Raw genomic sequence first — 27,177 nt, forward strand, 5'->3', positions numbered from 1 at the left:
AGAATATGTGTGTAATGTTCACTCAGCATTTCTGGGTGCAGATCACACCTCAAATCACTTTTTCCACTGTGTCTGTTGGTACCCATCACCCCCTCCCAGCGAGGACAGCCCTAGCACCCCATGCCGTGGTTTCCTCTGGACATAACTCTCTCTCTGTCTCTCTGTCTCTCTGTCTATCTCTCTCTATCTATCTATCTATCTTTATCTCTCTCTCTCTCTCCAAAAAAGCCTTAGGAAGAAATTAATTGTAACCTTTAGTGCTCATCTTGCCCAGAGCCCTGTGGGAAGATAGGGCGATGTGAGCTTTGAGGGGTTTCCTTCCGCTGTGCCTCTGTCCCTGCTCGGGACTCTCCTGTCCTGCCTCCCCTTCTGCATGCTGTTTGGTTTTATTTTGCGCTTTACTTTTTCATTCTCTTACTCTATGTTCAGTTTGCTTTTTTATTTTATTTTGGCCTAACTTGAAAGAAAAAAATAAATAAATGGAAGCACACCGAACAAAACAAGGTCTGCCCTCATGTCCGGATGCAGTCTACTAAAACCTTAGCTCAGCACAGCAGCCGGGCCGGCCCCTCTGCCTGTGGCTTGTTGATCCTCTGATCTGGACAGACAGGAATTTGCTTTCCAAGTGGGGTGTGCACACAGCCTTCTCAGTGTCGGTGAATGACTGGCATCCGACATCCTAGAAGGTGCTTTGCACAGTGAACTCCAGTTATATCTGGTGTTTGTTTCTCTCAGACAAGGCAGACTTGTCACTGGAAAGCAAATAGGCCATCATCTGTAGAATTTTGAAAAGCACCAAGAAAAGAAATTCTCTTCCAAAACTAACTGCACCAGGTAGAACCTCACCGGCCTCCCCCCAATGTGGTTTCTCTCCACCACCCCATGGGGAAGCTCAGGATAGCAATAGCCTGAGCAATCACATCCCTCCATGGTGCTAACACGGCCAAGGTTTTATTTTGGTTTGAAAATTCCTTTTTTTAAAAAAATATTACTGGCTCGGCGCCTGTGGCTCAAGCGGCTAAGGCACTAGCCACATACACCTGACCTGGTGGGTATGAATCCAGCCCGGGCCCACCAAACAAAAATGACGGCTGCAACCAAAAAATAGCCAGGCGTTGTGACAGGTGCCTGTAGTCCCAGCTACTTGGGAGGCGGAGGCAGGAGAATCACTTGAGCCCAAGAGTTGGAGGTTGCTGTGAGCTATGGTGCCATGGCACTCTACCCAAGGCAACAGCTTGAAGCTCTGTCTCAAAAAAAAAAAATACTACAATGAGTTCCCCTTTGGGTAAATGTCACCAAATGTAGACCTTGTAAACAGCCTGAAGTTACAAGCACAACAGCTCAAGTATTTATCATCCAGTAGATGGTCCAAGATTCACCCACACATAAAGCCTGCCCAGGCCAGGTCTCTGCACCCAGATACTGTGCTTTTGTAATCTACACATTGATTTTGCACAGGCCCCCAGTTCACAAGTATCACAAGTCAGGGTAACCTAGGGCCCCGACACATTTTTCCCCAGGCCTACATAGGACTGGATTTACCAGCTCCGTGTCCCCAAAAGGAGTCAGTAGAGCCACTCTGTGTCCCCAGCCCCAGCCACCTCCTGTCCAGCTTGCCCTGGGCCTTGGTGCAGTCTGGCAGCAGTGGGTCCAGTGTGAACAGAGTAGCCCCAGGGCTCAGGATATTTCTGTTTTTTTCTTCCCCCACCCAGATGCTCCCACAACTCCGGAACAGCCTCACCTTCCTGACCAGTTGGTGATCGTAAGTGAAACGGAAGCAGACTCCAAGCCCAGCAAGACTGTGGCCAGGGGCGCAGCCCTGGAGACAGCCAGCCTGTCCCCCAGCCTGGTCCCTGCCCCACAGCCCACCCTCTCCCTGCTCTGCGAAGATACTGCCGACACACTGAGCGTCGAGTCCCTGACCCTGGTTCCCCCCGTCGACCCCCACAGCCTCCGCACCCTCACCAGCATCCCCCCATCGCCCACTCCAGTCACAGTGTGCACAGGGCCCCCAGGTGAAGACCCTGCGTGTACAGAGCCTGCAGACCCCACCAGCCACTGAGTGGTGCTGGGGCCTCGCTTTGTGTGTTTGGCCCCACTGGCAAGGACCCCAGTGCAGCTGATTAGCAAGACACATCAGGAACAGCAACCATCTCAGCTACCTGTCCTTGTGCCTCTCGAGTTGGAGGAAGACCGTGCTCCATTTGAATCTTCAAAAGCAGGCTGGGGCCAATGGACACCCCTCCCAGCGAGTCCTGAGGATGGTGGTGGTTGCCTCAGGGAGGAGGGTGGGGCCTTGTCTCTGAGCCAGCTGGAGTAGCAGGACCCATGGGTGCCTCTCCCTTCAGACCACTCCTCTGTCACCATCCCCAGCACACTGAAGACTTGGGCCAGGTCACTTTAGGGAGGATTTGTAGAGATGTGAACTTAGATAATACATTTCCTTTGGATATTTATTTCTGCTTTTGGCAACAGATGACAAGCGTTTCTTTAAAAAGCATCTATTTAAAAAAAAAAAAAAAGAGTCCAAAAAACTCCTCAGCTCTAAGCTTTGATGTCATGTTAAAAGTATAATAACAATGTTGAGATTTCACTTTCATTTTCAGTCTCTCTCTCACCCTTCCCAGTGTTCACTTTCAGACTGCTCAGTGTGGCTTTCTCCATTTATTCAAGTGATTTTTATTTCTTTGTTATTTAGTAACTCTGCAAGCTTGTGGAATGAAAAAGTACCTTCCTGGAAATTTTATTTTTTAAATAAAAATAAGCAGGATACATGTATTCTCAGGTACACACAGAGCTGAGAGGGCCACAAGTTTCTCTCCTGTTGCAGCCGAGAGGGTGTTGCCTGTAGGAGGTCTCCCGCGGAAGAGGAGGACACAGCCAGCCCCCCACTCAGGACATGCTGTGTTCCTCTCTTTACAAAAGTCAGACGGGGACAGCATCCAGCATCGTCTTCAGTGTTGCCATCTTTTTTTCCAAGAAAGAACCACAGCCACTTGCAGCCATGATGGAAGAAGATAAAGGCAGCTGGCCCGCCCGCCCCCATGTGTGGGGCCCAAGAGACGCCCAGAACCAGCACCCTCCCCAGCCTCAAGGGACATGTCCTAAGAGAGACTCTGAGTCTGTCACCTCTTCCTTCCACTACTGCTGCTCCTCTTAACATGACAACCCACAGGTCCCTTCTTCGTGTGTGCCAGGTGTGAACAGGCTGGGATGCAGGTGTATCTGCTGCAGCACCCAAGATGGTCCTTTCTGCCTGGCCAGCTTGGTAGCTGGACATGGCTGAGCGATCCCCACCTCTCTGGTCAATGGTAAGACCTTCCTCACCTTTCTTCCAGATACGCCCACAGATATGTCTGTCCACCAGGAGTGTTAGCATGCAGAGTGTCAGAGTCTGCCAAAGGCTGGCATTAAGGTGGCCCTAGGAGGCACCCCAAGATCTCACCATCTGCCTATTAGAGGAACTCAGTTCTTACCACCTCCGTCAAACAGCTGCCCTGCCAGGGCCTGCCAAGGCCAGCTTCAATCTCCTGAAGGAAACAGTGGTTCTGCCAAGAAGGGGCAGTGGCACCCTGGGACAGGTCTCACCAGGCATCAGAAGCCCCCTGGGTGGGTGTGACACCAGTGTTCACAGCCATAGGCATGAGGACCTTCGGCCTTCAACCGAGAAAAGATGAAAGGGGCCATGTGGGCAGAGATTCCAAAGAAGGACAAGCCATGACCATCAGCAGAGCCCCTGGGGAGGGAATAAAGATGAGGCAGAGAAGGGCAAAGGCACCAAGGAGGAAGGACCCTAGTATTGGGATCTGGGTACCCTGTGCCCTGGCAGCCAGCCCACGTTTTGTAGGAGGGTGGAGCTCATCGTGAGCTGGCCCACCCAGAGCCATGCGCTTGTGGTTTTGAAATTATTCTGTCTTTGGGTTGGCAGAAATGAGAGAAGGCAAGTGACTCCCCTGCCCAGCAGCACGACCATAGCTCACTAAACACACCATGTGGGTGGGCCCAGGCCCTCCCGGACCTGCCACTAGACACCCAGCTGGCCTTGTTGCCACCGAGCACTGCAGAAGAGAGGCCTTGGGCAAGGACTGGACAGCATCCCAGAAGAACCATGCCCTGGACCAGAGAAAGCCTGACCTCCAGGAGGGCTTGTGAGGCCATTCCCAGGAACCTCTTTGAGCTGAGGGCTGGCCCCTGCCTCAGCACACCAGCGGGTGTGTAGGGTGGGGCTTCCATTTAACCAGGAGCTCCCTGATACTTGTCATGTGCCAGGAGGTCCGAGAGCTCAGAGGAAGCAGACGGCCCTATGGCTCTGAAGGATCCCACCTCGCCCAGGCGCCGCTGTGTCTCAAGTACCTTGCAAACCTAACAACTAGGGCACTCCCAGACTGGCCTCCCCAGACAGGTCATACTGGGTCTCTGGCATGGGACAGCAAGAGCTAGAGCGTGGGCCATGCCTCCCACATGTAGGCCATGGATGTCTGGGGCGGGCCTCCCTGCAAACCCCTCCGGCCCACCACCTTTGAGTCCCTGCAGAGGGCACTTGTGGCCTGGACCCTGCCCCTCACAAGTCCACCATTGGCCCACTAGGTGTGCCATGTCAGGTTGGCCCCATAGACCACCCACCCCAAACCTTGGCTTTGAAGAACCTCTTTCTGGTTTGGAGGCGCAGGCAGGTAGGCACCACTCCCAGCAGGTCTAGGCGAGGAGGGGTCCTGTGAGCAGGCCGGCATCCTCTGCGCAGGGCTCGACACTTGTGTTAACAAGTGATCCAGGGGCTAAGGGAGGAAACACCCATGACGTGTGCTGAACTTCTCTGAGATGCACCGCCCTAAAGAGGCATGGAGTGAACTGATTTTGATCTTCTTGTCTAGATGCAATAAATATGGAATACTTAAGGTTGTCAGTTGACATGGGCATAAACTGTACTGATCCTTACGTTCCTCTGAGCTAAAAATATGTACATAATTTTTGTCCCAGGGAGGGGGAGGAGCAGGAGGGTAGGAGAGGTTGATGCTTCTGAGCCTTGGGCCCATTCTAGGGAAGAACCTGCTTTTGCCAGCGTGACTCATGCTTTGTGGATACAGAACACGAGGGTGGAAATGAAACTGGAACTTCCTTGTAAATTGAACTTGGCAATAAAAGAGAAAAATGTTACCAAGAATGTGGCATGCTTCTCCTGGGTGCTGAGGCAAGAGGCCGTGGCCTGGGAGAAAGGAAACTTCTCAGCAGCCTGACCCCTCAGCCTGTGGTAGTTGTGAAGAGGGGCGTGCAGTGGCTTGAGCTCCTCCCAGCTCCCCAGGTCTCTTCCCAGCCCCACCCACCATACACCGTTGGGTTCCAAGTACCTCTAAGGCTGGGTATAAGGCCTCCAGTGCAGTTGAGTGTCCCACCCTCCCCTACCAGGTGCAGTGAGCTCGGTCTGTGTTCCGCATCCCTCACCTGTCGGGCAGGTGGCTCCCCACCCAAGCCTCCAATTCTGCACCTGTGGAGTGGGACGGTCCCAGCCCTAAGTCTCAGGGCAAGCACAGGGAGCAGCTACGTTCCTGAGGAGCAGGGTGAGGTGACATGCTAGGCCAGCACAGCTCAGAAACATGCCAGCATGCACCAGCAAGCCCTGGAAAGTCCTGGAAGCCACACCACGTGTTCTCAGACACTTTTGGTGCTGCAGCTCCTACCCAGCCCAGAAATGGCCAGAACTTCTGGGTCTTGAGAGCAAACCCAAGATGAATGCAAAAAATAAACAGGGCACCCCCCTCATGCCAAGGGCTGAGGTGATACAGGTGGAAGGAGGAAGCTGCTGTGGAGGGCACCTCCCCTCCACACCGCAGCCTTACTGGTGGCCACAGGGCCCTTCACCGTGCGGAGTTATCCCAGATCAGTTCCTTGGATCTCTGACCCCGGGCCTGGGCCTAGCAAGACTCAGGTCCCTTGGGCTGGGCTGGATCCCACTCTGCACCATAACCTGGCCACCGCAGGCCTTAACTACTGCCCAGGACACTGGACCAGTGCCTGACCTTGCAGCCCACTTTCATCCCCACAGCTGCCCTGCCTCCTGGGCACATGGCCATTCACCCATCTCCACTTGGGTCTAAAGAAAGGAACTTGCTAGAAAGATGCCCAGGAAGAAGGTGGAAGATGGCCTCAGGTGAGAAGGCCAGGGGATAGTAGCTGCTGTGGGTCTGGCCCCTCCCTCCCTTTCCCAGGTGTCCATACCCCTGGCCAGGCCCTGAGGGTGGGGCGTAGGTGAGGCAGCATCTCCTTCACATAGATGACGACCCTGAGGCCTATGGGGCACAGCAACCTTCCTGCAGACTGCTGAGTGAGTCCGTGCCTGCATTCTCTGTGGTGCCGTGTGCTGATCTGAAACCCCAGACTGCAGGTCCACACGTCCCTGGACTGTGGGCAGGAGGACAAAAGCAAAGCAGCAGTTCGCAGGTGTGAAGGGGTATTAAAATCATCTGAAACATGCCCTGCACCACACCTAGCCCATGAGACCTGAGGCCATTCAGGCTGAAGGCCCTGGGCACACAGCAGGTGCCACATAGTGGTGGCTCTTCCTTCAAGCTCTTTCTTCAGGAGGCGGAGTTTCAAACCACCTTGGCCAGGTCTTCTCTCTGAGCTCAGTTTGCTTCTCTGTAAAGTGAGGACAGCGCAGCTGGCACCTGTTCCCAAGGTGGTCAGGGCTGCGGGTAGCACAGGCTCAGGAGAGGGGCCCTGCAAGCAGGACTGGGGGACGCTTAGCATGAGACCTGTTAGCTGACAGCTCTACCTGTACCCCCAGGCCAGGCTCACAACCAGTCATCACCCGCTGCTTGTTTGGAGACTGGGGGACAGTCACAGGGCCCCTTCAAGTCTGTTCTCCCAGAGTGTGTGTGTGCCCCCCTGTGAGGGGTTCCGTGAGGCATAGTGAGGGAACCATGAGCCAAGGCCTGGAGGGAGGGGCCATGAGGGCAGGTGGTGGCACTCTGCCTGCCATGACCCCAGAGCCTGGCACTCGAGGGGAAGACCAGCTACTGGAAACCCCCTTCCTCTCCTGTCCTGCTTCTTCATAGCACTTCAGGGTGGTGGGAAAAAACCCTCAGTGGCTGCAGCACTTTTCTCCAAACTAAGATCTGCTCTGAATCACCAGACTGGGTACACTTTGGGCTTCCCAAGCATTCACCCGAGTGTCCACTGGGCACCTCCCCTGTCCAAAGGCCACGGGGTCCCTGGCCCTGCTCTGTCCACATGTCCACCTGCTGTGCCAAAGTCCCCACCTAGACCCACCACCATGAGCTCACCCCATCGTGTGCAGCCCAGTCTCTCCTCCCCACTCCATGTGCCACCCAATCCCACATGGTTCCTGCCAGAAGCAGCACAGGCCCAAACACAACACAGCTCAGACCTGCTGTCAATTCCCTGACTCTGGACCTGCCATTTAAATTCTGGAAACAGAACCAGAGCAGCTTAAAACAACAGATACTTACTTTAGAATCACAGGTGATTCTGGAGACCATGAGTCAAAAATCCACCCATCCTGTGTTTAAAAAAATCAAGGGGACAGCAGGGTTGGTCCCCTGAGGGAGAACGGGTGACCTGCCTCTCCCGGCTTTGGGTGGTCCTGGCAGTTCTCGGCCTTTCCCTCCTGTGAGCCCCACTCCAGCTCTGCCTCTTCACATGTTCTCTTCCTTGTGTCTGGGGTTAAATCCACCTCTCCTTTCTTTTTCAAGGAATCAGTCACTGGATTTAGGGGCCACCCTGGTCAAGGATGATCTTCTCTCAAGAGCCTTCATTACACCTGCAAAGACCCTATTTCCAGATAAAGTCACATTCCCATACCAAGTTGGAGGACATGGACATATCTTTTTAGGGGGGGAATCACCATTCAACCCATTACACATGACAGAAATTAAAGATACCATAAAAACAAATGCAGTAAAAGCAAATCCACATAACTAAGTTTGTTTTTTACTGCAGTGGCATCACAGCTCACAGGGACCTGAAACTCCCAGGCTCAAACAATCCTCCTGCCTCAGCCTCCCAAGTAGCTGGGACCACAGGCGCCTGCCACAACACGCAGCTAAATATAACTGGGTTTTAGCTACGTCGCATTACTTGCCATAGGCTCTGGGCCTAGGCTTGCCCCCTCTCTGTTAAAGAGGACACCTGTTAGCCCCTAACCAAGACTTTCTCTTTAATAGGATCAGAAGGTCACAAGGACTGACAGAAAAAAAGAGCCAGCTCTGGGACAAGGTTCTTTAAGACTGTGTCCTTGTACACCTAAATGTCATCTCGAGATCACCAGACAGGAGATCTGCCATAGTGCACACAGGTCATGGTTTATGGGCTCCGAATTCCCACAGCCCAAATTCCATTCACCTCTTACTGTGCCTGTGGTCCTGACCTTTAGCCCCATCCTGTCTGTGTTTACAAGGGCAGGCCTGTTTAAGGACCTTCCTTTGCCACCATCAGAAATTCTGTGTCTTCCAGCCTCCCCAGCTGTCTGAGCTGAGTCTGAGCTGCGTCTGGTACCTCAGCATTCAGTGAAACCACATGCAGGACAGGGTGGTGGGCAGCACAGACCGTGGAGCCAGCTAATGGGGTTCAGGTCCCCGCACTGATGTTCCCAATCCTTATGGACTTGAGCACGTGGTTAAAACCTCACTAGCCTCAGTTTCCTCATCTGTAAAATGGGAGCCTTCCTGGCAATGTCCTTGCTTGTGCAGATAGAGTGAGAGGTAGGTAGGTAGCATGGGATCTCAGCTTAGGGTGGGGTAAGGAGCCTCACCAGCAGCCGAGCTAGAATCACAGATGGGCTTCGAAAAAATACCTGCTGCCCAGGCACCCTCAGATACATGGAGCCAGCATCTGTGGGGTATGGTATGGCTGAGGCCTGGAATTTTTTAAAGTCCCCAGGTGATTCTAAAGGGCAGCTGTGATGGTTAATTTCATGTGTCAGCTTAACTGGGCTAAGGGATGCCCAGATAGCTGGTAAACCATTATTTCTGGGTATGACTGTGAGGGTGTTTCTGGAAAAGGTCATTTGAATCAGTAGCCTAAGTAAAGACAACCAACCATCCTCCCCAGTGTGGGTGGCCATCACCCAATCCATGAGGGCAAGTCTGCTCTGTCTCTGGGACATCTAGGACATCTGTCTTCTCTTGCACTCAAACATTGGTGCTCCTGGTTCACAGCCCTCCAGGCAGGAACTAGACCACTGGCTTTCTTGGTCTTCCAACTCTCAGACAGCAGATAATGGGACTTCAGCCAATTCCCATAATCAGTCTCTGTCTGTCTATTCATCTACCTCCTATTGGTTCCATGTCTCTCTCTAAAGAATGCTGACTGGTCCAGCGGCTGAGAAGCCAGCCGGGCCACTGCCCACCCCTCATTGAAGCATAAAAGCCCTCAGCCTGCCCTGGAAGACCCCCAGCTCATGTCCACCCCAGGACCTTGGCATCTGCCTTTCCTCCCCTCAAGCCTCCCCTTCTACTTCTGCACCTGCAGCCACTCTTCATCCTCCGGTTGCAGCATCAGTGTCACCTTCCAGAGGCCGTCCTGTCATCATGCCCTGCTTTCCTCAGTCACAGCAGCCACCACTTTCCTTCCTGCACTTGTCACACCTCTAAGGATATCTGTTTCTTTGTTTGCCACATTCAACTCTCATAGTTTTCACTGGGGAAAGCCCTGACAGCAGAGCCTGAGAGAAGGACAGGGTGCAGGAGGTATATTTGGGGGGAGCCTCAGGAAGCAGGTGTGGTGAGCCAGAGAGAAGGGCAGGAAGCCAATAAACAGGGCTGGCCACCGCTGGGCACTGCTGTGGCCTTGCTGAGGACACTGGATAGAGCCATGCAGGATGAGCCTCAGGGCTGGCCCTGGGAAAGGCAGGAGGTTGACCACTTATCCACCAACTCTCACACCCTGTCAGTTAAGGGTTGTCCCAGCCTATGGGTGCAGGAGGTAGTCTCCTCCCAGCCGCCCTGCCTGTAGCCCAGACAGCTCCTGAGCCAGCTTCCCCTCTACACAGAGTAGAGCCAGACACCATGCGGCCTTCTGTGTCTGGCTTCTTTCTCTTGGCATGATGTTTGAGGTTCTTCCCTGCCGTAGCGTGTATCAGAATTTCATTCCTTTTTATGGCTGAATTGCATGGACAGACCACACGTCGTTCATCCACTCAGCATTGATGGGCTTTGGGGCTGTGCTCGCCTTTTGGTGTTGTGGATAATGCTGATATGAACCTGCATGTGCCACCCTGGCCTGCATTCTGGACACAGTCACCACCCTCACGAAGGCCAGGACCTAACAACAGACAGATTGACGGACATTACTCCCCAGCTCTGCCACATACACCCAGGGCGCAGTAAGTAACCTCTCAGGTCTCCACCTGATAATGTGGAGGCTCTGGACAGTGGGTCTGGTGAGAGTAGCTGGGCTCACATTTGTTCTTCGGGTTCCCTCTCCCCCATCTCATGCCTTCAAGGCTGCCCTGGGAGCTTGCTCAGGCCAAGGGCAATGGCATGCACCGAAGGATATTAAACAAAGAAATGGCACGGGCGGACATGCCTGGCAAGAGGATGGTTGGGGCTGCAGGTTAGTGGTCAGCACGGGCCATTGCAGTGGTCACAACCAAAGTAGGTGGCACACGACATAGTCAAGACGTAACATGGACAGGTTTGGTTGGCAGACATGAGGGAGAGGGCAGGTGAAGGACAGTCTTTAGTGTGCCAGGCCTGCAGCTTGGGAAGGGTTCCGATGAACCATCCCTGTGCCCGGTGTCCCCCTGAGCTATCTGTCACCTCTTCCTTGGAAAAATGGTATTTCCTATAAAATCTGCTAAGGATACCCTGGAGATTTCCTTCCATTCTCTTCTCTATGCATTTTAGCAGCTGAAATAACAGTGGATGTCATTTCATGTCCTGCTTTTGACCCAGGGCCTCCTAGGCCCTGCATGCCCCATGTCACTGGAAACTCCATTTCTAAAGAGTATGATGAGTTCTGTGGCAGAGATGTGTCCCTTGGGTTGGCTACCAGACCTCTTGGACTGTTTACGTTTTATATTATCTCAGTAGCAAAGATTCTGAGCATGGGGATTACCAGATTGTAGAAATATAAACCATTTAAAGCTCTGGATACAAATTACCAAATCGCTTTCTAAAAATATTAGAGTAATGAGACTCAAGTCTATGCCCATCTCACCATGGTCTCCCTAGCACCCAGTGTTGTCAGTTAAATACTTCCCACTTCACAGCCCAGTTGGCAGCTCACCTCCTCTGTAAAGCCTCCTTGGATCTCTCCTCTCTCCTCAACATTCCCAAGGACAGGGGTGGGCGCGGTGGCTCACGCCTTTAATCCCAGCACTCTGGGAGGCGGAGGTGGGTGGATCACTTGAGCTCAGGAGTTTGAGACCAGCCTGAGCAAGACCAAGAACCCTTTGTGGCAGGTGCCTGTAGTCCCAGCTACTCAGGTGGCTGAGACAAGAGAATCACTTGAGCTCAAGAGTTTGAGGTTGCTGTGAGTTGTGATGCCACAGCTCTCTACAGAGGGTGACAAAGTGAGATTCTGTCTCAAAAAAAAAAAATTCCCATGGACAGTCTTCCCTCCTTCCACTTTCCCCAGTTGCAGGTCTGATGTGTCCTGGGCTGGAGCCACCTCTGCACCAGGTAGGGCCTCCACCCACCTGGTTCCCAGCCCTGATCAGCCAGCATATTTTGACTCCCTGTTAGACACAAAGGAGACTCCCCAGCAACCTATGAGGTCAGTGTATGCTCTTTTACAGAAGAGCAACCCCAGATCAGAAAGGCTGAGTGATTTAGCCCAGGTTGCATAGCTGCTAAGTGGTGATGCTAAAATAGCAACAACTCCTGCATAATGGGCACTTCCCATGTGTCAGGCTCAGCTAAGCAGTTTACAGACTTGATCTCAGTTCATTCCCTGGCAACCCTTTTGTTACCCATATCCTATGGATGGGGAACCCTGACCCTAGAGGTTTAGGAGCAATAGAGCTGGGGCTTGGGACCGAAGCCCAAGGTCTGTAGTGCCTCGAGTAGGAATCTGTGAACTTAGTTCAATGCCCTGGGCCGAGCGTCCTTTGCCCCTCAAAGAGCAAGTTTGTGGTAGCAAAGGACAGAGCTTCCACCCCTGCCAGCTTCCGCAGGGCCCCAGCCCCACCCCCACCCCAGCTTGCCCATGGAATTCCCAAGAACTGCCTGGAGCACAGCCAACCTCAGTGTCTTCTCTCAAACCTGCTTACCTCCCACACTTTATCAACTCACAGCTTTTCCTGCCAATCCGACTGGGTGGGGTCAGTCCTTTTGGGCCACTGCCAAAATACCTCAGCAAATATCATGTAGGACACCATCTCCCTTGGTTCTGGTGGTGTCTGTCGCTGAGAGGAGCTGTCGGTGGACCCCTGCCCTTGGTCCCACCCCTGGTCCTACCCCAAGAGGCCCCAGTGGGCGAGTAGGAAAGGGTTGGCTTCCCCAACACTTTGACATTTATTCAACAATGATTGAGCACCTGCTGAGTACCAGGCACTAGGAAGTCAGCAATGAATGAGTCAGACAAACCTGCAGGCCACGGAGCCTACCTCCCTCCAGGGTAGACAGGCAACCTAGAAAACTATTATTATTATTTTTTATTTTTATTTTTTTTTGGCCGGGGCTGGGCTTGAACCCGCCACCTCCGGCATATGGGACCGGCGCCCTACCCGTTGAGCCACAGGCGCCGCCCGCAACCTAGAAAATTAAAGGGAAGAAAATTCTGTAGTGAGCTAGGAAGTGTGCATGCACAAGAAAATAAAAATAGAGCTGAGGAAGGGGGATGTGGGGCACTGGTGAAGGTACAAAAGGAACTAAAGTTTTTTTGTGTGTGTGTGTTTTGTTTGTTTTTTTTTTTTTGAGACAGAGTCTCGCTATGTCACCCTTGGTAGAGTACCGTGGCATCACAACTCGCAGCAACCTCAAACTCTTGGGCTTAAATGATTCTCTTGCCTCAGCCTCCCAAGTAGCTGGGACTACAGGCGCCCGCCACAACGCCTAGCTATTTTTTTCTTGTAGTTGCTATTGTTGTTTGGCAGGCCTGGGCTGGGTTTGAACCCACCAGCCATGGTGTATGTTGCTGGCACCCTAGCCACTGAGCTATAGGCGCCGAGCTGGAGCTAAAGTTTTAAACGGGAAGTTTAAGGAAGTTCATGCTGGGAAAAGACCCTTTGGTGACGATTGCAGGAAGCAAGTGAGGGAGCCACGTGGATGTCTGGGGCGAGAGTGTGGGGGGCACAGGGAATGGCAGTGCAAAGGCCCCAGGGCCGAGCTACAGGAGCCTTAAGCTGGTATGGCTGGAGAAGAGCCAGGAAGGGTGAGAGGAGAGGTATGTCAGAGCAATGACGGGGCACACGGTATGCCTGGGAAGCCACTCAGGGGACTCAGACTCTCCTTGGAGAGGGATCAGAGCCATGGAGGCAGGAAAGAAGGGCTTGCTCCAAGCCCAGCAGGAAAACCCTGACGAGGGCTGGACCCAGCGGGCAGTCTCTGTGCACCTCACCTCTGACTGATGCTGTCCGGCGCAGCGGTGGGTCTGACTTCCTCTGTGCTCCCCCAAAGGGCTTTGCTTTTCCCTGGGCTAGTGACTTGCTCTAGGAGCAGGGGCAGGATTTGAACCCATGTCCTCTTCCCACACTGCAGCCATAGAGGGCTCATGAGAAGGGAGCAGCCTCTGAGGGTTGGGAACAACATCATCTGCATGGCATGGCCACTGCACCAAGCCCCAGGGACCTCCCAAAATCACCCCTCTGAAATCCCTAGGGGCTCTTCTCACCCCAGCTGGGTCCCTTCAAATCCCCTCAGTCACAGGAGAGAAAGCTGTTCTCTCTGTTCATTTCTCTTCAGTACTTCTGGGGCAGGCAGAGGAAAAGTCTCCACTGGGTGCTATTCTATGTGTAATGGTCACTGAGACATTGGCTAATCTCCCCTCTTTGGAATCAAGGGAGTCTCCAATCTCTAACCTGACACCTCTGGAGCTGAAACTGGCTGGTTTGTTTTATTTTCATAGTATTTGTTTGGTTACGTGCTATTCATGGCAAGCTAGACCTGTGTTCTGCTAGTGGCAGTATTGTGGAATGTCTTTTTTGATTGAAATTAGCTTCTTATAAAGTATCTGGTTAAAATAAACTAATCAAATAACAGTGCTCAGTTGAATCACTGGTAGTATGTGAGAGACATGAGTTCCAGGAATAAGTGATCCACAAGTCAGACCTGATCCACTTAGCCTGGCCATTTACTTCTCCAGCCTGTCTCCATTGTCTTAGCTTCCACGCTCTCATCACTACCTCAGCATTTGCTAGTTCATGCTTCTGGGCCTGAACTCCTATGCATCTTTCAAAGCCCTGCCCAAGCATCAGCTCCTAGGGAAAGCAGATCCAGGTTTCTGTGGGTTGTTGGGAGCACCTTGCTGCTGTGTCTTATAGCCCTTTGTACATGGCTTATGGCAGTAGTTGGCTTCCCCAACAAAGAATGTTCCTATTTTTAATTTTCTTTGTTGCCCACCAACCGTGTGTATGTCTCTGTCCACAAAGCCCCCATTCTATACCCTAAGCACTGAGCCTGGCATCAGGGGAGAAATCATAGCCATCCTCCTTTCCTGCCCATGATTGGTCCACGGAGTGGACATGTGACCTTCTTTTGGCCAATGAGATATAAAGGGAAGGAGAATGGGGGGAGGGAGGAAGGGAGAGCTTCCTGAAAAGATTTCTCACCCTGACAAAGTAGTGACCCTGGAGGAGAAAGATCTTTCCCTTGTACCTAATCTCCTAGGATGTGATTTATAGGGCTGAGGCAGCTATGTTAACACCATGAGGCAAAGAAGCCACAAGAATGGGGCTGTCTGATGCCAAAGCAAGATCATGGGGCAGATGGAAGACAGAGGCTCAGAGAATCAGGAGCCTGGGAATCAGGCTGGGAGAGGATTAGTGGTTAGGCAGACCCCAGAGCAAGGGATGGATAGAACCTAGAGCCTCAAACACAGAGGCCCCTCCCCCCATCACTATCCCCTACCTTTTAGCTCCTTTCCTTCCTCTTCTATAGCCCTCTTTCACTCACATTCCTGTCTAAGCATTCATACTTTTTTTTTTTTTTTTTATTGTTGGGGATTCATTGAGGGTACAATAAGCCAGGTTACACTGATTGCAATTGTTAGGTAAAGTCCCTCTTGCAATCATGTCTTGAGCATTCATACTTTCAACAAGCACTCAGTATACACCTACTGTGTGCAAGCCCCTGTGAAAGACCAAAAGGAGTAGTGGCCATAAACAACAACCAGCGTTGATGAGCATCATGGTGGGTTTAAAATTCTTTGACACTCCTGCTTTCCAAATATACAGTCTAATTCTCCTTTCCCTTGGTGTGGCCTGCACTAAGTGGCTCACTTCTAATGAACAGAAATAGCAGTGACAATGTGTAACACCACAGATTAGGATATCAAAGGCATTACAGCCTCCTCTTTGCGCTCTCTCTCTCAGGTCACCTGCCGTGTCATGAAGACGCTCAAGTTGCCTTGTGGAAAGGCTCCTGTAATAAGCAACTGAGTCCTGCAGCCAACAGCCATGTGAGTGAGCACATCTTCCAGCTCCAGTCAAACCTTCAGATGACTGCAACCCCTGCCAACAGCTTGCCTGAAACCTCGCCGGAGATTTTGAGCCAGATACACACAAAGAAGCAACTCTCTTACTTCTAACCCTCAGAACCAGGGCAAAACAATCAGTGCTTATTGTTTTAAGCTGCTACATTTGGGGATAATGTGTTACATGGCAGTAGATAAGTAATACAAGTACAAAGCTCTGTTCCACACTTAGTGCTTTAAGTGTATTAACTCATTTAATCCTCCCAACAATGTTATGTTTTTTCAGATGAAGGACATGAGTCACAGAGAGGTTTATTAACATGACCAAAGCCACACAGCTAGCAAATGGCAACTTGGAAGAAAGTTGAACGCAGAAAGGAGATCAGATTTGCAGATAATTTTAATACAGGGTAGGGAGTGATAGGACATGCCCATTCCAAGGAGGTGAAAAAAGGGAAACAGTAGCTCCATGTCAGCACAGGAAGGAAGGGTGGATGTGGGGCTGTGGAAGTCCAGAGAGGATGAAAGAGGTACAGATGAAAGCAGGGGAGGCTAATGAGCTGCTCCTGGTGGAACTGCTGCCAGGCCTGGAGGGGGCCATGGCCATGGCCGTGGCCGTGGGATACGTGCAGGCTGAGGGTAGGGTTGAGAGTGTGCCCACTCAGCACCATGACCTGTGATGGGCTTGCACAGAATCCGGAAGCCCCTGTGTGCCCAGGCATCTTAGCCAGGGCAGCCTAAATACTTCCAGGCTCACTCCCAATGGGTCCCATGGAGTGATGTTATTATCAGCCCACTGTACGGATGGATATACTGAGGGCCAAAGAGGGAAGATGACCTATCTGAGGTCCCAGAGCTGCTCAGGTCCCTCTGACCTCAGAGCTCAGGATCTTGCCCCAACCCTACATTCTCACTGGCAAAACCAAGTATCCAGTGCTCCTGGCCACATAGCCCTGGCATACAGAAGGGATCCCCAATAGAGTCACTTTGGGGCTCCAGCAGTGCCAGGGACACAGTGTCCTTTGCCCTGCCCAGGGATGGGCTGGGACAAGCTGAGCCTTGCCCATTTCTGTGAAGAAAACCTCTGGGAAGCTTGTTCCTAGAAAAAAGGTCCCACCCATTGTTGACTTGTCAAGCACAGGTGCTAGTTTCTAAATGGGTCCTGCCAGATGACTGCTTCTAGGGAACAAGGAGGAGCGGCAAGTAGCCCCGGGCAGTGGCGCCTGTGAATCCAGGTCCCTCTGGCTGTAGCACCCAGTTTGGGGACTGACACCCAAAAGGATGGAGGGAGAAGGAGGCCTGGACTCCAGGGTCTCTTTTCCCGCTGCCAGCCCCCTCCCCCACTGCACAGGGCTCTTCCTGCTCCTCCTGAGCAACACCAGCCCTCTGTGACTCAGTTTCCTTATCTGCACCACAGACACAGTAATACTTCCTTCCTGGGTTTATGCAAATTAAATGAAGTCACATATGGAGCTGTCCCAAGGAGCCTGAATTTTATCCTGAAGGCAGTGGGAAGCCCTGGTGAGGTTTTTAGGGGGATAATACAGAATCAAAGGAACTAACAAAAAAAAAAATGTATGTATTAATATATCAAATAGCACACACACTCACAGAGTAGAACCTCTGTAAGTTGACCACCCAAGAGACTGTAACAAATTGGTCAACATTCAGAGATGGTCACCATAAGGAACTAGGCCCACTGTGCTGATATGTACATGTGGTGCATGTCCAGTCTGTAAAAGTTAGGTGAAGGTGGTCAACATAGGGAGGTGGTCAGCTATGGAGCTGCTACTGTATATATAAGCTCAAAAGAAAGAAAGGCATAAAGGCAGGACTTGAAAGGGCTGTCTCCCCATGAAAGGGGACTTCACTTTACCTCCAGCAGGACTACAGCCACAGACTGGATTTGGGAAGAAGTGTAAGAAAGTGAATGTCTAAGCCCAGGAGCAGGTGGGTGGGGGTGCAGCGGAGCCCCTGGGATCTGGATTTAGTCCTTCCTTGGCACTGTTGTGCCAAGAATTCAGTGTGAATGCTGGTCCCAGGGGCATCACAGCCCTGCCAGGAAACTTCTCATCCTGAGTTATGAGGGGCCTGCACACCCACAAGCACGCATGTGACACCCCTCCCTGAGTGGAAGAGCTGAGTTTTCCACCCATGTGTGGAGGCATCGAGAGACCAGCTCAGAGCAGTGGGAGCCTGGGGCCAGAGAGGCTATGAGGACCAATGTAAGTCCCTGGAAATTCTCTGAGACTTGGAGGGAAGGCTTAGCCCTATGGGGGTGGAATGCAGTTAGGGAGATCTCAGCCTCAGGAAGTTGACCCTCATGTGGCAAATCTCCCAGCACCAAGGTGGGAAAGCCTGTGCCAGCCAGAGGGTCGCAGGTGGTCAGCCAAAGTCACAGCTCATGGTCTGGGGTGAGGCTGACCTTTCACATTGCCACACAGGTTTACAGGGATGCAGAGGGGTTCCCAACCCAGCAAAAGGAGGCATGGCCCTAGGGCCCAGTGACTATTTTTTCTAAAGACAATGGCAGGCCTGGATTCAAATCCTGTCTCCATACGGAGGTGCTGTGTTTTCCTGTGCCTCAGTGTCTTCCTCTGTATAATGCTGTAGTAATAGCTCTTCCTCCTGGGCACTGAAAGGATTGAATCAGAAAACACAGTAGGCAGAGCAGCTGGCCCGGAGGACAGCCCCGGCCAATGTCGCTGAGCTTATTAAGAATGAATGAAGGGCTGGACCTGCTGGTGAGTCACACCGATGAGCCACAAGGATGGATCTGATGCGATGAATGGACAAATGAGGGAAATGAGTCAATGAATGAAGCGCACAGTGCCTGCCTCCCAGCACCACAGAGAGGACCTGGCCCCAGGGATGCCAGCAAATGGAGGGCAGGAGGGGCCCTCCCCGAATCACCTCCCAGCTCAGAAGGAGGCCAGAGGTCAGACGACAGTTGGCCCTGCCACACATAGCATGCACCTGTGACTCCCTGCTTAATCACGCCCCTGTATCATGCTAAGGGGCCTGGCAGGATTCCCCTGAGTCACCTTTTCTGCAGGCTAGCCGGCAGGCCTTGCAGCTCACGGTTCCTCCTGGCAGACAATGAATCAGGGCTTTTCGAAGGGGAAATGAGAATTAAAACACTCAGCAAGGAGTGTCCAGCCTGGGGCAGGACCTGGGATGGTTCTCTGGCCTCAAAGGGCACCCTGACCACAAACTGCCAGGCTTAGAAACCCCTGGGGTGAGGGAGGGGCACCTCTGCCCACCACAGTGAATAATCACAAGGTCAATGAAATGCTCGCCCAGCCAGGCCCTGCTGTCTTCATTTAGGCTTCCTCTCTCTACCCAAGGCAGCCATCTGCTGAAACCATGGGATGATTGACCAGTAGTCCGCCCAATCTTGACCGGCAGAAATGACAATCCCATGTGTTGCTCAATCTAATAGTCTCGTTGCTGGAATTTGGCAGAACACAGAGGCTCAGAGCTGCTGAGGAATCCCATGGGAGGGGCCTGGTCTGGGCACGGCTGTGCCAGGAGCACACCAGAGCACAGCTGGGCAGTGCCTGCACCCCAGAGTAGGCACCGGGCCTCAGGGCTGCCTCCCGACCATCCCCAAGCCCTGAAATTTAGTGCTGGCGATTTTGAGGTGCTAGAGGGAAGGGTGGAGCTTTCTTGCCCTCCTCCTGGGCCCTTGGGGGAGGCCATGGTTGTGGCTCCAATTATCTGTCCATCTGTGTGGAGCCCCTCTGTTCCAAGTGGTGACCCTCCCTGAAGCAGCCTGCAGAGCCTCCTTGGGGTGCTAATTTAACATGCAAAGGTGACCCTAGGGAGAGGGTGCTGCTGACCCAAAGGGAGGGTGAGGAAGTATTTATTTCAGGCAGATTTGAGTATGGTCCTTCCCAGAGGGTGTGGGGGTGTGGCAGGACATCCTGCTAGAATGTTGGAAGTCCTGGGACAGAGGCACCAATTAATGGGCCTGTGGGGCATCTGGCCCCAAGAAGGGATTCAGCTGTTTTCTGCAGAAGGAGGGGAGGGTGGGGTGGGGAGGAGGAGGCACACCATGGCCATGCTGAACCCCCCTCCACAAGGAAGCTTACGGTCACCTCGCATGAGCCCCTCAGTTCCAGACTGACATCAGGGTCTGGCTCAAGTAGCAAAAGCAACAGGAGGTTGAGAAACTTGCCCAGAGTCATACAGCTCTAAGAAGTGGAGTCAGAGTCAGAACTCAGAGCCAACACACCTTAGCTTCCTGAAGAAATATTTGCTGAAATTACAGACTTCTCCACACCTCAGCCTGCTTACACCATGGGCCAGCCCATTCCCCAGCTATCGAAATGGTGCTTTGAGGTATTGCTCCCACTAGGAAAATGCTTGTGGCATATCCTTAAACGCAGGGGTTCTCAACCTGTAGGTCCCAACCTTTTGGGGGGTCGAATGATCCTTTCACAGGGGTCACCTAAATACATCCTGCAAATCATATATTTACATTACAATTCATAACAGTAGCAAAATTACAGTTATGAAGTAGCAACAAAAATAATTTTATAGTTGGGGTCACCACAACATGAGGAACTGTATATTAAAGAGTTGAGGCATTAGGAAGGTTGAGAACCACTGCCTTAAAGGAAAAAGCAGGTTGCAAGAATTTGAAAACCACACCCTCATTTTTGTTCGTTTAAAAATTATTTGTGTAGAAAAGTGACCAGAAGACAGTAGCATATTGGGCAGGCCCATAGCTCAGTGGGTAGGGCGCCAGCCACATACACCCAAGCTAGTGAGTTCGAACCCAGCCAGGGCCGGCTAGACAACAATGACAATGCAACAAAAAATAACCAGAAATTGTGGCAGGTGCCTGTGGTCCCAGCTACTTGGGAGGATGAGACAGGAGAATTGCTTAAGCCCAAGAGTTTGAGGTTGCTGTGAGCTGTGACACCACTGCACTCTACCGAGGGCGACATAATGAAACTCTATCTTCAAAAAAAAAAAAAAAGACAGTAGCGTATTACAATTCTGGCAGTGGTGACCCTGAGGAGGAACAGCAGGTTTCCCGGGGAAGGAGGCGGGTCCAGCCCAGCACACATGGGGCCACCAAGCCATCCCGCCCCATCTCTGATGATGGTATGTCCTGGGAAAGAGGCTGTCCCAATTGATGGGGGCTTGCAGACCCAAAGCAAGGGAGAGAATGGCGGTGCCCCAGTTGGGAGACGGGGTAGGGGAGGCAATGGGTCCATGTCAAGGGAGTGACCCGTCTCTCCTCTGCCCACAGTGAAATGTTTGCTCACCCTGGTTTGCCCCAGCTGACTGCTGGGCCTGGGATGCATCCCTTTCCACAGTTACCAAATCTGTGTGTCCTTGACACAGCTTGGATGTCCCCTCCTCTAGGAAGTGCCCTGGGCGTCCTGGCCAGTCCTGTACGCTCCTCAGCCCATCTCTGGATCCCTCTTTAGAGCTGATGCTTCTGGCTCCTCCTGACCTCTGAGCTCTCTGGGGGTTTATTCTGTAACCTCAGCCCCGCCAAGGGAGCCACCCCAGAGTTAAGCTTATAGTTAAGTTCATGGTCATGTCACACGCACCTTTCTTCTTACTGGGCTCTTTCTACCTGTTTCCTCATTTATTCCTCACTCTAAGGGGAGGGTGCCACTGACTCCCATTTTACAGATGCAGGGGGCTAAGGAGCCCACCCTGGCTCACCTGCCAGCAAGTCGAGAGGCAGGTCAGGCTATGTCTACAGGTGTCTGGGGGCACTAACCCTCTGCCACCAGGCTACATCTCATATAATGTTAAAATCTGGCCTCTGTTTTAACAGCTGCCATAAAGTGTCCAGAAGCATCACATCCTAAGGCAGCCGTGATCTCTAGAACTGCTGTCACCAGCATCCCTACGGCTCCTCCCCTTCTAGTTTCTCCTCCTGCCAACCTGAAAGGTGGGCGTACGAGCCCCACCGTAGATGTGAGAGGACCGAGACCTGGAGGTCCAGGGCTCCAAGGTACGTGGATGTGATGGGGCTCTGCTGGCTTGTCCCCCCCACTCCTGGTTTCTAAGCCCAGCTCAGCAGATGGAGTGCGGCGTCCCACCCAACACCTGCCCAGGGAGGGGCATCCGAGAAAGCATTTTCCTGCACAAACTCCGGCTTTCGGGAAAGGAACTGGGGGGAAGAGGAGGAGAGGGGGGCAGGCAGATTCCTTGCAGGAGGAAATTCTACCTGTCACTTCTGGGAACCAGGGTGACTCAGCAATAACATGGTGCCCTTTGCCCCCAGTGGAGCACACAGGTGTCACTGTTGACAGCCCCCTTCTTCCCCCAAGGATGCAGCTGTGCAGCTTGGAGTGTCCACATCTGATATCCAGGTGGGTGTGGCCACAGCCTTGGAGCTGTCCAACCACCAGACAGGTGGTTGGAGGACGGTCAGGCTGGACATCCATGGGGGAGCCCTGAGCTGTCCTGGCCAGGCCCAGCGCACGGTAAGGCAAGGGAGTCCTACTTCCTGGCACTGTGGCTATGCAAATAGGGGAAATCAGGGCCTTTCCTAGGCCTAGTTTCCTGGAATGATGGCAGTGACTCCCAGTGGGGCCAGTCCGGGAGGACAGTTGTAAGTGACTAAGATCCCTTTCTTCCTTACAGGCCCTCTGGGAGCTTGCTGGGAAAGCTCTCTCTAGCCTGGGCTTGGGCCATCCTTGTGTGTCCAGCCCTCCTGGCCCCGCTGCCTGTGAGAGCTGGACCATGGCTGTCCTCATCCCTGTCTCCTGCTCCCAGCACATCCTGGGCGTGGGTCCAACAGGAGCAGGAAGGTGGTGGCCTCGCAAGTCTCAGACCCTGTCATAGAGACCGCTATATCCCTCTATTTACAAACAAGGAAACTGAGGACACCAGTCCAGGCTGGGAGCCTGTCCAGCCCTCTACTCTCTTCCTCCTCCCCAGAAATGTCCCAGCAGTTGTGCAAACTTCTATTTGCCACCGGGAGTCAATGGAGCCTTCCGATCCCCTCTTTTGGTCCCCACTGCCTCACTAGCCCCAGGGCCCAGCCCATGCTTGGCTGGCCAGGGCTCTGCCACAACCACAGCTGGTGCCCAGTCAGGCTGTCCAAGGGTGTGTTCTCAAGTTCACACTTGACCGTGTTACACCACTGCCCTGGCACCCAGCCTTGCTCAAAGCCAAGCCCAAAAAAACAGCAGCAATCAGGCCCTGTCTACCCTGTGTGGTGACCTTGGTGACCCTGCTTCACACATTACCCCTGGTGAAGCCAGAACACCCCAGAATGCGCCCCTATCACCTCCATGGCTTTTCTCAAGCTGTGGCCTCAGTCTGGGATGCTGTTTCCAACACCTTTGTCTCTGTAACTCCTGTCTATCCTCGAAGACTCAGCATTGCCACCTCGAGGAAGCCTTCCCAGATGCCCCCCAGACCAACCGCCTCCTCGAGGCTCCCAGCACGTGCCCTTCACAGTGTGGACCCCACTGGGCTGTCCTCATCCCTCAGTGCCTATCTTCTCCATGGCACTGGGGGCTCCATGAGGACCTGCACAGAGGAGAAGGGGAGGTGTGGAAATGCATACAGGCACAGGACAAATAAAGGACATTCAGCCGACAGGGTTGATGAAGGGCTGGTTGAAGGGCGAGGCAGAGGGCTGAATCAAGGACTGAGTGACCAGATATTTGACTGTGTCTCTCCTGAGATGGGTGGTGCTGGGGGTTGAAGTGGCAGAATTTTTGTCTTTTATGAGTTCCCCTCTGTCTGGACTCCCTTCCCACTTTTAGGAAACTACCCTGCCCCCATGTAGGGCGAGGGGCAAGGCAGAGCCCACCTCCCACGGGAGGAGTCCAGATGGCCCACACCCCCTTTCCCATCCTCCCTTGCAGCAGGGGTGTGACATGTGACTAGGCTCAGCCAATCAGAGGTGCTTTCTCTGGAGTTTGAATGGGGAGCTGGCCCTGCCTGGGAGGATGATGGATAACTTCTTCTGGAGGGAGCCTCAGCCACATGGGCTCCAGAGTAGATGTGAAGCAGCAGATCATCTCCAGGCTGGCTCTGTGTCAGGAATGGTGTGAGGTTTTGCCTCCCCTTTTTCTTCATATGGACTTCCTGCCTTTCTGGGGGTTCTGCAAGCACCAAAAACATCTGGTTGATATGTTCTTCCATTTAAGTGAGCACAATTCGATTCTATCATTTGTCCCTAAGAACCCTGGAGTCTCCTCTTGGGAACACCACTGGGCTTGATCTTAAAGGAAGAGCTAGTATTGATAGGAAGGCCAAGAAGTGTATTTGGGAGTGCTGGAAACAGCTTACCAGTAAAGGCTAGGCTTTGGGAACAGCGTGGGCAATGTTGGGGTAACTGCTGACCTGGGTCAGGGTGGAGGTGCTGGTAGGCACTTTTTTTTTTTGAAACAAGAGTCTCATTTTATCACCCTCGGTAGAGTGCCCTGGCATCACAGCTCACAGCAACCTCCAACTCCTGGGCTTAGACGATTCTCTTGCCTCAGCCTCCCGAGTAGCTGGGACTACAGGCGCCTGCCACAACGACTGGCTATTTTTTTGTTGCGGTTTGGCTGGGGCTGGATTTGAACCCATCACCCTCGGTATATGGGGCTGGCGCCGCCCAAGGCAACAGGTTCTTAATGCCAGGACAAGAGCAAGCTTAAATGCTACTCTGCAGGCAGTGGGGGACCCAGTGACATATTATGATTGGACGTAGGACTTGATGTGGGTTTTTGGAAGCTAAGTCCAGGGCCAGGGGGCAGCTAGACCACATGGGCAAGACTGGGAGAGCCAGACACCAGCTGAGAGACTACTGCAATGGTTCCAGCAAATCATCCCAGAGGCTAGAAGGAAGGCCAAGCCAGCGGCAGTGGGCCAGGGCAGAGCTGGGATTCAGTGTGGCTGGCCAGCCACAGAGAGCCATCAAAGGTTTGAGTGGCCTGACACGACCCTAAGAAAGTGATGGAGTTGGATCCCCCCCTAGCTGCCTGGACATAGGTCCCAGGTGTCTCACCCCCAGAGATCTCCGATTGCTTCTTGGGGTTTCTGCAAATCCTTCGGCAAGGCCTCTAGCCTGTTCTGAGCCCCCATCCCCACCCTGTGGCACCACCCAGGTCCATGATGCCTTATCTCCTGCCTTGACATCTAGGGCACCAGCCGCTCACCTTGGCCTCTTGGCCTCTGCTCTCCTCCTCATTGATCCCAACTCTGCCCACAGCAGCCAGTGTGGTCCCGCTGCTCTGCCCACCATCCCACATTCATCACTTGCCATCAGCACAGGGTCTAGCCCCACAGCATATCCCATTATTAGGTCCCCTCCTGCTCCAGGACCTTCACACATGCCATTCCTCAGCCAATCACTTGGATCCAAGCAGGTGCTGCCCTTTCTGGACCACATCTGTGCCCTCCCATCCCCCACAGTTCTACCACACAGATCCAACATCACAGGTATGTCGTCTTTTTACATGTGAAGTGCAGAGCAGCCCTTGTGGCTCAGTGGGTAGGGCACTGGCCCCATATACTGATGGTTCAAACCTGGCTCCGGCCAAACTGCAACAAAAAATAGCTGGGCATTGTGGCGGGCACCTGTAGTCCCAGCTACTTAGGAGGCTGAGGCAAGGGAATTGCCTAAGCCCAAGAGCTAGAGGTTGCTGTGAGCTGAGATGGCATGGCACTCTACTGAGGGCGACAAAGTGAAACTCTGTCTCAAAAAGAAAAAAAAAAAAGATGTGAAGTGCATTCCTCAACCCCCATCTCCATCAAACAGGTGTCTGGGGAGGGCTGTAGGGTCACACCAGCTATCCTTGGTCCATTCATTCTTGTCACCTCCCTGCATCTGGGGGCAGCTGACTTTGCAGTTTATGAGGACCAGGAGTCACTGGCTCAGATTGGCATTTGGGAAGCCCCCACTGCTGCTGTTGTGTGGACAGTGGTTTGTGGGACCACAAGGAGTCCACTTGGGAAGCTGCTGTGTGCTGCTGAGATACAGGGCAGCTATGGGAGGCAGAGAAGCAAACGTTTTCCAGAGATAATTAGAGGTCAAATGGAGAGCACTTGGCATCTGCAGCAGGTTCTTTTTATCCCTTTACCGCCTCTTCCCAGAGAACTTTCTCTGGCAGCAGCCAGCACCTGCGCGTCTCTGACATTGTGCCATCTACCGCTGCTGGAGCCAGCTTTGCCTGCACCCTAGAGACCCTGGAGAGCCAGGAGCGCCTGAGAATTCCTGCAACCCCACTGAGGGGCTCCCTTAAACAATCACACAGGGTGTGGGGGCCATAGAAGTCCAGCTCACTTGCCCTTGATAAGGACCCACAAAGGGGTGACCTACCACAGTCACCAAACCTTCATCTAGGGTCAGCTTCTGGAGAACTCTCACTAAGGATGGTGACTTCAGATGGGGGGGCTAAGAGGGGAGGAGATGGAAGGCTAAGTCCTTGCACAAGGTTTTGGCTTGTGCAAGGGCAGCCAGTCTTGAGATGGGATGACTGGATAGGGAGCTCTGGTTGGGAGTCTGGGGGACAGTTTCCTCAGGGACAAGTGATCGTACTAGTTTCATGTTGCCAAAAGTGCACCTGGGCAGTGACTGGGCTAAGCACAGAGTGGTGTGCCATGCAGAGAAAAGGCCCACCTCCCAGTGCGGGTCCTCTCCTGGCTGGACCTTCCTGGCCTTGGCTGGGTGCAGCTGAGGCGGAGACATCTGCACAGGACAGAGGGGCCAGATCGGGGCCTTCCTGGCAAGTGCGTCCCAGGGGACAAGGCTGGTCCCAGAAAATGTGAGTCAGGAGCAAAGCAGCCCCGTCCCTGGCCAGGGCAGGAGGTGCCTCTCCAGGGACTTGCCCCAAGGGAGAGCAGTCTCCAGGCATCCCGGGAGTCAGGTCGGGCATAGCCACCCCGCTTCCCGTCTCTGCTTTGGTTCCAGCAGCCTGTAAACCCTTTAGGGCCCAGAGGACACAGCTCATTCAACACATACGGAGAGCTGGGCCCAGAAAGAAAAGCAACTTACTGAGGTCACACAGCAACCTGGAGCCTCAACCTACTCCTTCCTGACCCCCTTTCTGCTCCACCAAGCGGATGCCAGGGTTCCTAGGTGGGACTTCCTCGCAGTACACCCAGCCCCCCACCACATCATCCTGCAGAGCCATCATCATCTCGACGTGTGGGTGCCAGTCATCTAAATGCCCTTCCTGGCATGGCAGGGTGAGAGAGCCAAGTGTGCTGGGCACTCCCTGACCCCAGGGCCCCTCAGCCCTGCCACACAACCCCTGACCTCGCACTTTTCTAGATGAAGCTCAGAGTTGGTGGGCCCGCACCCTTCCAAGCAGTAGGTCTTGGGGACAGTGCTAAAGCACAGGGGTGTGCCCACCAGGCCTGGATGGGAGCAGGAGGCCACAGACATGGGGGCTGCCCCCCACTATCCTGCACAGGGAAGGACAGTGCTGGGGTGCAGGGTGGACAGGTTATCCTGGGATGGGGTCTCTTTCTCTTTGGCACCCCCTTCTGGCCTTCATAATCCTCTCACCCAGCCTCCAGGGGTAGTGACAAGGGGCTAAGTGGGTAACTCTCCTCTCCTTGGCCAGTACAAGCTCTTTGGCCCTTATTAACAATAACAGCCACATC

General features: G+C 53.2%; 1 protein-coding gene across 7 annotated transcripts in view; it reads left to right on the forward strand.

The window, feature by feature from the left end:
- Window positions 1-15,833, forward strand: part of CLEC16A (C-type lectin domain containing 16A) — a 241,250-nt gene extending 225,417 nt beyond the window's left edge. For 4 of the 7 annotated variants that reach the window (XM_053554134.1, XM_053554135.1, XM_053554140.1 and 1 more), the window contains one exon: window positions 1,713-5,160. In XM_053554134.1, the coding sequence (XP_053410109.1) occupies window positions 1,713-2,062 (350 nt within the window). In that variant the 3' untranslated portion in view covers window positions 2,063-5,160. Of the gene's footprint in view, window positions 1-1,712; window positions 5,161-15,490 lie in introns of those variants that run through there. The other 3 variants (XM_053554138.1, XM_053554136.1, XM_053554137.1) reach the window with 3 other exon arrangements.
- Window positions 15,834-27,177: the final 11,344 nt, after the last annotated feature.

This window comes from Nycticebus coucang, chromosome 12, assembly GCF_027406575.1.
Source record: "Nycticebus coucang isolate mNycCou1 chromosome 12, mNycCou1.pri, whole genome shotgun sequence".
Taxonomy (NCBI): Eukaryota; Metazoa; Chordata; class Mammalia; order Primates; family Lorisidae; genus Nycticebus; species Nycticebus coucang.